We start from the raw sequence: 10,100 nt of genomic DNA on the forward strand, positions 1-10,100 counted from the left end.
GGTTTTCTGTGAGCCCGTGGTCGGCTCGACTGCAGAAATATCTGCAGTCGAGCCGACCCATTCATGCCGAAGCATGGCTCTTCCACGTCAATATGAAAAATATCTAGGATATACAGTGTGTTAGTGTAAACACCGTTATCCTTAAATCAAATGAGCCCTTCAAAATGATGAAAAAAATCCGTCTTCATACCCATACAAATTGCCGATCCGGGAAATTTGTATGGGTAAGAAGACGGCATTTTTTTTAAATTCCCAGCATTGTTCTTATAGAAAAAGTTGTTCATTTTGACGGGCTCATTTGATGATTTCAAGGATGACGGTGTTTACACTAACACACTGCATAGAATAAAGAGCTAAGTATACAAAACAATATTAATAACAAACATTTGATTATAACATTTCTATTTAATGTAAATAAATATTATTAAAGTTAATAATAATATTCTTCACATAAAAGTATCACCCACGTCATTATTAACATTGAAAAAATAAAACCCTCCTTCCGCAGTCAGTTAAAGTTGTAGCGAAACCACGTGATCTCGTAGGCTTGAGATGTAGCGTCGTAGCGACGCCGGGCGCCGACGCGAACATCTAGGGCGGGCGGGTAAGGTATGGTTCGTTCCTAAGTTTGGAGGTTCGTTTCTTAGATGTTATAAAATAATTAAGAAAGTATGTGTCTTTGTCTTTATAACATTATTCTGTGCTGGTGTATCTTTAATAAATGTAGATTTATATTATTTGGATGTGTTTAAGAACTATGTCTGTAGCATCTTGCTTGGTTCAAAGAAAACATCTAAAGATAAGAACCATAGATGGTATGAAATAGTAAAAAAATTGTAACTTTACAACATTATTTTGTGCTTTAAGTATATCTTAACTAAATGGATATTTGTATTATTATAGGTGTGTTTTAGAACTATGTATTTGTATTTCTGTAGCATCTTGTTTGGTTCAAAGAAAACATGTAAAGATAAGAACCATAAATGGTTGACACAGAAAGTTACCTATTTCATAAAAAAATACCTGGAAAAGTTACCTTGCAAACAATCATCATCATTATCAGTCATACTCAATGTCATCTGCACCGACCAACTAATAATACATGAATTTCTTAAGAAATGCTAATTTAAATCTTTGCATTAGCATAACCGGTTGCGCCATCTTCCGTGGGGTAGCGGACAACTTTACAGGGCGGGTAAAAGTCATGGTTCGGGTTAGTTCAACTACGTATAGATTAGAACCTCAGACAGTTTTCTAAGATTGACTTAGTACTTCGCCGATTTAAAGTTTGTTGCTTATTTTCGTAAGTAGGTGTAAAAAGTGGTGTGGATTTAAAATAAAAGCTATTTAGTAACATTTTACTTTTTCAAAAAGAAAACAGTACGAAGGAAGTAGGTATGCGAACGAGATACAGGAAAAACTCGGGCATAAAAATTGAAGTTTAGGTAGAAAAAGAATAATCACGGCGATAAAGTCCGTTGGCTAACCCCATAGGCTAAGCTCCGCCTGGACAAGAAAAAAATTCAATAGTGAAGGAGGCGTAGCAGGAAGTGATACTTAAAAAGTTTTCGCGAGACAACCACACGTGCACCCCTCGAGTGCGAGCGAGACGGGGAACTAAGAAAAAATCAGAAAGAACGCATTCTTTTCTATTTCCTCCCTCAATAATAGGTGCTTAGAAAAAATCCCGCACGATACCCGTCCCGTTCTAACGCAAGGGTGGCGGCCGCCGGGTCGGGCGAGCGAGAGGGGCGACCCGAGCTCGGCGCCCTTTTTAATAGTTCTTATTTCGGCTGTGGTCCGAGCGGTCCGGCGGTTTCGGCCCCGACCGACCCGCGAGCCGGCCGCCCGCCGCCGTCTCGGCCGTCTTTTCCTTGACCGGACACATTTTTCCGCGGAAAAAACGCCGGGCGCGTGCGCCCCGCTCGGTGGGGATGTTCTTCGCGGCGTCTAAGGCGGCGGGGGCGGCGCCGCGTCTTGCTAGTCGGAGCGGCGTCTTCGGCTGGCGCGCGCGTCCGCCCCACCCCGCAAGAAAGCGTCGCGGCGCTCAAGTTTTCCACCAAGAAGTTAGTCGTCGTCCGCCCGCGCCCCGAGGAGGTCTCGCTTCCGCTTCCCCTCCGGCCCCCCCGCGCGAGTGAACCTCGCGAAGTTAAAGATAACTCGGAAGGTCGCGGAACTAAGCCGCCCGTTGTTGCAGATTCCCGTAGCGGCGCGCACCATCGCATGCGTTTCTCGTGACGATTCGCCCGAAACTGGAATTAATGTTGAAGTACTTCAACGAGAACATATCCCTCGCGCTCCAGGAGAGGTACAGGGACCTCCATGAGTATCGGAAGGCGGAGGTAGAGGACTCACCGCGGGAGGCGAAGGTACCGAAAATAGCCGAGGAGGGCGAGACGGGCGGCGGCGAGGGCGCGTTCGAGCCGGGCGCCGCGCCGCCGTTCCCCAGGCTCCTGGAGCAGCCCAAGGAGGAGGACAGCTTTGTGGCCAGCTGGCTGCACAACTCGTTCAAGATGACGGCGGCGGAGGGTGCCGGCGGCGAGGCGGGCGCCGGCAGCGCGCTGGACCTCCGCGCCGCGCCGCTGTCCCTGCAGATCCCGGCGCTGCAGGACCCCCAGCGCTTCAAGATGGCGGACTTCTGGAGCCGCAGCCGGCCCGAGTCGCCGGCGCCGGAACCCGACCCGCCGGCGCCGCCCACGCCACAGCCGCCGCCCACGCCCGACCACAAGATGCTCACCGACAAGCTGGTCAGCGAGATCCAGGTGAGTCCCCGCCTCCTACTTCCCGCGACCTGGCTAGGGAAAGAGATTGAGTAGGAGTAGAGTTGGGCTAGAGTAGACAAGTTAAAATCAAAGAAATTTGAGAAAACAGCAATGTAAAATAAGTTAACAAAAATTATTTTAGAACAAACTTGTGAATAGAAAATATTTCTCCGCCGGTAACTCGAAGCGCGTTAGAACAAAATTAATTTTAAATTACTGAAAAATGAATGAATTAAACAAAAATTAAGTTTTGATAAGATTAACTGAAAAGTGCACTGAAAGATTAACTTGAGAAAATCTCACCTGAAATGTACACTTGTGAAAAATTTCAACTAAAATATTTTAAGTTAAATTAATTCAATTTAGATCAACGAGTAGCTCCTCTCAAGTCTGGCCGTAGACTGGCCTCATGAGGTCTCAGGCCACAAAACCCGTTCCAAATTCAAACGACCCAACTTCCCCTACTTCCTCGAAGAAAAAAAAGATACAAGATGCCGCGACTTTGTAAACGGAAGGGTTAAGGGCCGCGTCGAACTTACTATTAAATCGTTTTTGTCCTCGCATCCGGTTTCACAATGGATATGTAAATTACAATAATCACAGATAATTCTATTATTTGGACATTAAGTCGCGACCTGTCGGCGATGTTTGTTCGGGCCATATGGCCCGATTCCGTGATTATACCTTGGCATGTTTTTTCAAAATTAAAATCGTACCCAAAGACAAAAGTATATTACTTTTTAAATTAGTTCGGTATTCGCGCATTTGTCGGTTTCCCACGGCACGGCGGATTAGGGGCTCTTTGTAATTTTATTTTTTTAATTTTTTCGCCGCGATTGTTTCACGGAGGGGTGTTGACAGTTATTTGTTACTGCGAATCTGTTCTCATTTCAATTTTTTTTGTTTTTAAACATTGTTTGTGCGAGAACCGGTTTACGATATGCCTCTCCGATTTCGCATTCATCGGTTTTTTTCGATAGATTTAACGGTTCGACGCTTCAACTTGCGGTTTTTTTAGACGACGCTTAATTAAATTTTTGATTTATTATAACAGTTTGAAGTGGTTGCCAAATATTTGAAGGGTTTATCTTGGCGCTGTAAAAACTCTTTTTGTAGCTAAGCAAACAGTAGTTTTAATGTTTTTGTTTTCAAAAGTCTTTACTTACATAAAAATTATAAAATTACATTTTTAGTGTACATTATTTAAATTCCTAAAAGTAATTAACAATAGTTACAATAGTTGGCAGATACAAAATAAAAGTGCTTTTAGTAGTTCTCTAAAAAATTGTAGATTTGTAATAGATATTTATTTGAATTATTAAAAATAATTAAAATATATTATATTATGTTGAATTCTTACTTACTTTTAAGTATGCACCTCAGCAGATTCAAAAATTATAAAGCTAAATTCGACTTTCTGTTTCTAAATCCCGCTATGAGCTTAGTGTGTTCCTCATTTTCAGATAAAATTTTGACGCTCTGATGTATTGTGAATAGTAAGGAAAGTGATAAATATTTTGAAGATTTAAAGGCTTAGGTATTTTGAATATATAAATACACATAGAGTATAAAAACCACAGAAAATTACTATAAAATATATTATACAGAGGGTTTCCTTAAACAATATAGAGGAAAAGAAAAATTTGTTAGCATTTAGCATTCGTTAGCATTTGTTAGCATTTAGTGACAAATATAAACTTATTAAAATATTCGTTTATGGAAACCGAAAAAATAAATATACCAACTTATTATATGTGATTTAAACGAAAAAAAATATGACTATGTTTTGGCTACTATAAAAACTACATGGTTTCTGCGACTCCATGCGCGCAAAGTACATAGAACCATACATCTTTGTCTAGAATTTTGGTGCCTATTCCATGCAAATAAAGAAACATTTTCTATTTATAAAGCATTATAGTCTTCTCTAAGCCCAAGTCTAGTCTAATCATGCTTTTTCTCTACTATTTGCGGAGTACATGTTGTACGTACTTCATTTAAAATTTAAATTGTCTTAATTTTAAGTAGGTTTTGAGATAATCTTCTTGATTTTCTTTTAAGTTTTTCATTATAGTTTTTTATTAGATCCTGACTAGTTGAAGGAAAGTGAGACTTAATTATATTTCTTGTGTGTGTCAAACTACACACTAACGTACGAAAGATAATGCGAAATAGTTTTTTTATGTGTGCGTAAGCATTTTTGGCCTCAGTAACGCATAAGGCCACGCGCTCTTTTTTTTGGATCTTCGTTTCTTTTTCAACGTATCTCTTCATTCTTCTTTATAATTTTTGTATCGCAAATTATTTTTCTAATATATTGTTATCTCTTTCACGCGTTCGGGAAACAGCAGCAACAGCAATCACCATCAGCAGACTCTACCATGAGCGAGAGATCCCTCGTACCTTTTGCTCTGGTAAGTTGTTATATATACATTTAATTAATAACATTTTTTTGAGATTTCATTATATTGTTACTGCGATAGAATAGTAAAGACAGGAGCATCGCATTATTGTTGTTGTAACTTTTAGTAGACAAATACGGCGACCATTACTTTAGGCTCTACAGAATAACTACCACAAAACGTTACACGTATATCACATTTTTTCATGTCCTCAACTTCTAAGTTCTCACTTGTCATATTATCACTGGTAGTTCTAATCCAGTGGTTCATAACCGGTTGTCCCTGGAGGCATTCCAAGTGGTCCGCGAACCCATCCTAATAATATGAATTCAGAAGTAAGTAAAGAGTATGGACTATGCAGTCACAAAAATCACATTTTTAATTAAAATCTGTAACTTTCAGATATTTGGCAAATAAAAGAAAATGAGTTGTTATTATAAAGTTGTCCTTGTTCTCTCTCTCTGTCTCTTTATAAAAAAACCCTTAGTTTAGGTAAGCCAACCGGGTGGTCCCCGGCTAGACAAACATTTGGTAAAATGGTCCTTCATGACTAAAAGGATAAGAACCACTGTTCTAATCTATTCAGTCGCGGTTCTAACTTATAATATATTACTGGAGGTTTTAAATTATTGTATATATCAATGTTTCTAACTTGTATACCAGTGTAATTTTTAACTTGTATTCGGCATCGGTTCTAACCTGTATACCAGTAACAGTTCTTGCTTGTATATCAGAGATGGTTCTAACTTGTATATCAGTAGCGGTTCCAACGTGTATATCAGGCGGTTCTAACGTGTATTTTGTCCGGCAGCCCCAGCAGCAGTCCCCGTCCGGCGAGGGCGGCCCGGACCGCAACGCCATGTTGCCCTTCGCACTGGTAAATTTCCTGAATAGCCTCAATATTGATGTAATTATTTTTTCTTTCTTTCACTCACTATCGCGTGAATTGAGAACGGTATATCATATATAAAAATAAAGAAACAGAATAAATGAGAAATATAACAAAAATATATAAATGAGAACCAAATTTTGACCCAAGTCAGAACCAATATTGACCAAAATGGGAACTGGGAACCCATGGAGGAAATTGTTTTCTTTTGTCGTATATCAATTATATTGTGTTAGCTATAATCTCCTCTTACATTACATATATTATACAACATAATATAATATATTATGTCCGAGCTACTGCGTCTCAGTTCACAGAAGTGCCTTCACGGCGATGTGCGGAAATCCATTCTCATATTGAATTAATATGTTAATAGTTCACTAGGCCATGTGTGAAGTCTACAACTTTAATAAAAAATGTTTTTTTTTAATTAAAGTTGTAGACTTCACACATGGCATTCACATAAAAAATGTTTTTTTTAATTACAATTAAGTGAGGTTCTACGACCTCGAGATAATGAGCCCGAGTTATGGCATTATTTTTTTTTTAATTTTGCGTTGATGTCTGCTCCCCGTCTTCGGTGTGTAGGTATGTGTTTGATGGCAATCGCTTTAACCTTCATCGTTCCATCCATTTGTACTTCAAAATATACATTGAATAGGTACTTTCTTCATAATATTATAAGTTATTACATAATGTGTATAATAAAAATGTTACTATGAATAACAGCTATTACGGCTTTTACAAAAAATGCATTACATATTTAAATCGATTACAAAGCCGTAGACAATAATAGGTAACACGTCATTATGGTAATGTAATGTTGAGTGTAGATTTTACACACTATTAATACTCTTGAAAGGATTTTAGTACGCAATCATATTATGGCATTTCAACAATATAATATTAATTCTATTAAGTCTGTGGCAATATATATCCGACTGGTTTGTAGGGTTTTTTGGCTGAAGTATAGATCTAATTGCCAACGTTTTTGAATGAGTCATGTCAAAATATAAGAATAAGAATGTATTTTTCTGAAAGTTATAATATAATTATAGAGACAATAATCAAAAATTATTTTTCTCAAAAAAAAAAAGGATAATGGATATCCGCGCATACCCACAAAACGCATTTTCCTGTAACAATCATGCTTTGATATTAACATCAATTAAGGAATTACTTGTTTCTAAATCATATTTTATCACTCTTGCTTTCATTTCACTATCATTTTATTTCCTTTCAATTTCTCTAACATAGATTAATTTTATACTTATATAAGAAAATTATATGATATATTATTGGTTATGTTAAGATTTGGCCATTTGACCAACTAATTATAATGGCCATATTATAAAAGTTCTAAAATAAGTTTTTGCCTAAACAAAAAATTTTAAAAGAAACATAGAGTTTTTCATTAATTATTACCAATAAAAAATACAATTTCTTATTTTTCTTTTATACAGCAGCAAGCGAGATCTGGGCAAAGCATCAGCGAGAGAACTCTAGAAGAATGCTGGTCCACACTACAGCGAGTGAGTTGGCACCTGTTTCAATGCGTATTGTTATCTTCCAAAGAAGGAGCTGTATTGTAGGGGTTGTGTTTGAACTATTTTATCGATGGCCAGTTCTACGTTCGTTTTTCAAAATATGACTTATTAATTTTTTATGTTTCATATTTTATGGCCATGGCCAATCATTTTGTGGTTGGGTTTTGAAATTGATTTCGTTTTTAAAATTATTTTATTGACAGTTTTTTGTTTTCACATAATTTGGACATTGTGTTATTTTCGAATTTCAAATAATTTGAAAACAAGTTACCAAGTTACGGTATTTTTAATGAAGCAATAAAGTTATGCATTTGGTTATTTGTCAAACATAATCGCGCAATACAGCTCCGGGGTATTGGCTCAAAACCATACTCATAATTATTTAAGTTATAATTTAAGATATTTTACCTTGATAAGCATGCTTTAAATTAATTATACGGATATTATGCGGATAATATTTACAGGTTTTAGGGTTTTATTTATTATAATATGGGTTTTAGGGAGACACTTAATAAAAACACTTAAAACAATGAAGTATGAAGTAAAAACCATATTTTTGCCCACAATACTTACTATCTTTTCCTTTATATTTTAATTAATGTATTTTTACGTGGGGTCAAAAGCGTGTATAAGATGCCTCGATTAGATAACTCTATGGGTGGCAACGAGGAGTTCTAGACCATAGATACGTTAAAAAAAGATAGCTGTAGGCGCGCTAAAAATTTATTCGAATCTCGATTCGCCATTTTTTTCTTTTTTCCCCACGCCATGTGTGTGAAAGGTGCTGTGTAGGAAGTGCAACATCTGCACGCTTGTTACCTTTAATAAGATTAAGTAAGTACTTTAAATTATTGTTTTAGGAAATTTGAAGCAATCGTGTAGTTAAACGGCTTATAAAATTGGGGAAAAAATGTTTAGAAAAAAATGTGTTATCGAAAAACATTAGCGTAAGTAAATAAATACCTATTTGAGGCAAGCCATACAATTGATATAATCTCTTTAAAAATATATCTACTTAATGCTAGATAATGTCCTAAATTTCCATGACCCAAAATATTATGTCCACCAATTTTTTTCTTAATCATTTCATCGGCTTAGTCGTGAAGAAGGAACAGACTAACTAACTTTCGCGTTCATAATATTTTTATGGATTACGAGCTTTTGCCCCCGGCTTCGCTCGCGTTAAGAAGCAATATTATATACAAACTTTCATCCCCTATTTGAACCCCTTGGGATTGGAATTGATCAAAATCTTTTCTTAGCGGATGCCTACGTCATAACATCTACCTGCATGCCAAATTTCAGCCCGATCGGTCCAGTGGTTTGGGCTGTGCGTTGAAAGATCACCATGTCAGTCAGTCACCTTTGAGTTTTAAATATAAGTATATTCATGGATTATGTTTAAATGGATGTGATATCATAATATTTTTGGCTCAACCCTCCAACCGTCAAATGCTACTTCTCAATACTCTATTCGACGGAACCCCTCCATATATTTAGCACGTGATAGTCGTAAATAATATGAAATGGAAGAAACAATTTAATAAAGTATAAATATAGCTGTTACGGCCCAGGTGAGCCGTCGGATGTATGTGTTCGGAAATATTTTACCCCTATCAGGACTCTTATATCAAAGTTATAAGGATGATAATGTAGAAACACCGAGGTAAAATAAAACTGAATGTTCTACGCCACGGAATAAAAACACTTGATCTTTGAATGGACAATAAATGTATGAAGTCGATATACATATTTAAGTAAAAATTTTAAGCAAAAAGAGTACCAGTAGTTCCAAAATAATAAAAATACTGTAAGTCACTAAACTGCTGTAAGATTGGAATAGAAATAGGGGATGTTATTTTTTTAGTTATTCCATTTACCTACCTAACACATTGTTATAAGTACCTAAAAATTTGCCTGCTCGGGTAAAAAAAGTAGGTTTTTCATACCGGAAGTATCATAAATCAGATCTGCATTTTGCATTATATTCATCAAATTGACAGCAATATGACAGAAGCTCGACTCACTCCTGTTCGATACAAAAAGTCGCCATTTGCATGTCGGTCAATGAATTTATCGTTATTGCGAAAAGATTTATTAGCGTTGCCAAAAAATTCCGAATTTAAAATTCAAATCTCAATTGTTTTTCTGTTCGCGATGAGACGATTTTGACGTGTGTTTTTTTTCGACTCTCGTGTGTTTTTACCGAGTTTTTTTGCCAGCTCTCTTTTTTGCCGACTCTTTTACCGCGTGTACGCCGCACTAAATCATTCGTTCTTTTTGCGGCGTCGTTGTAATATCGTTTTAAAAATGTTTTTAATGATGTACGCTCTAAATACACTGATTTAATGTATCGACCCATATCGGTTGTAAGGAACAAAGAGATACAATGCAATACAACCGTGTTTTATGTATTAAAGTTTTGAAAGAAACGCAAAATGTCATTGCTAGGTTAACCCACTATAAGGTGTTACCATTTCGTTTATAATTCAACAATTTT

General features: G+C 36.9%; 1 protein-coding gene across 5 annotated transcripts in view; it reads left to right on the plus strand.

Moving 5' to 3' along the window:
* LOC121736415 (zinc finger protein 628-like) overlaps nt 1–10,100 on the plus strand; it is a 99,825-nt gene that overhangs the window by 37,659 nt on the left and 52,066 nt on the right. For 2 of the 5 annotated variants that reach the window (XM_042127590.1, XM_042127593.1), the window contains exons 2-5: nt 2,198–2,762; nt 5,114–5,176; nt 5,976–6,071; nt 7,517–7,585. In XM_042127590.1, coding sequence (XP_041983524.1) covers nt 2,262–2,762; nt 5,114–5,176; nt 5,976–6,071; nt 7,517–7,585 — 729 coding nt within the window. In that variant the 5' untranslated portion in view covers nt 2,198–2,261. Of the gene's footprint in view, nt 1–2,197; nt 2,763–5,107; nt 5,177–5,975; nt 6,072–7,516; nt 7,586–10,100 lie in introns of all 5 variants that reach the window. The other 3 variants (XM_042127591.1, XM_042127589.1, XM_042127592.1) reach the window with 3 other exon arrangements.

Source organism: Aricia agestis, chromosome 19 (genome assembly GCF_905147365.1).
Source record: "Aricia agestis chromosome 19, ilAriAges1.1, whole genome shotgun sequence".
In the NCBI taxonomy this organism is placed as follows: Eukaryota; Metazoa; Arthropoda; class Insecta; order Lepidoptera; family Lycaenidae; genus Aricia; species Aricia agestis.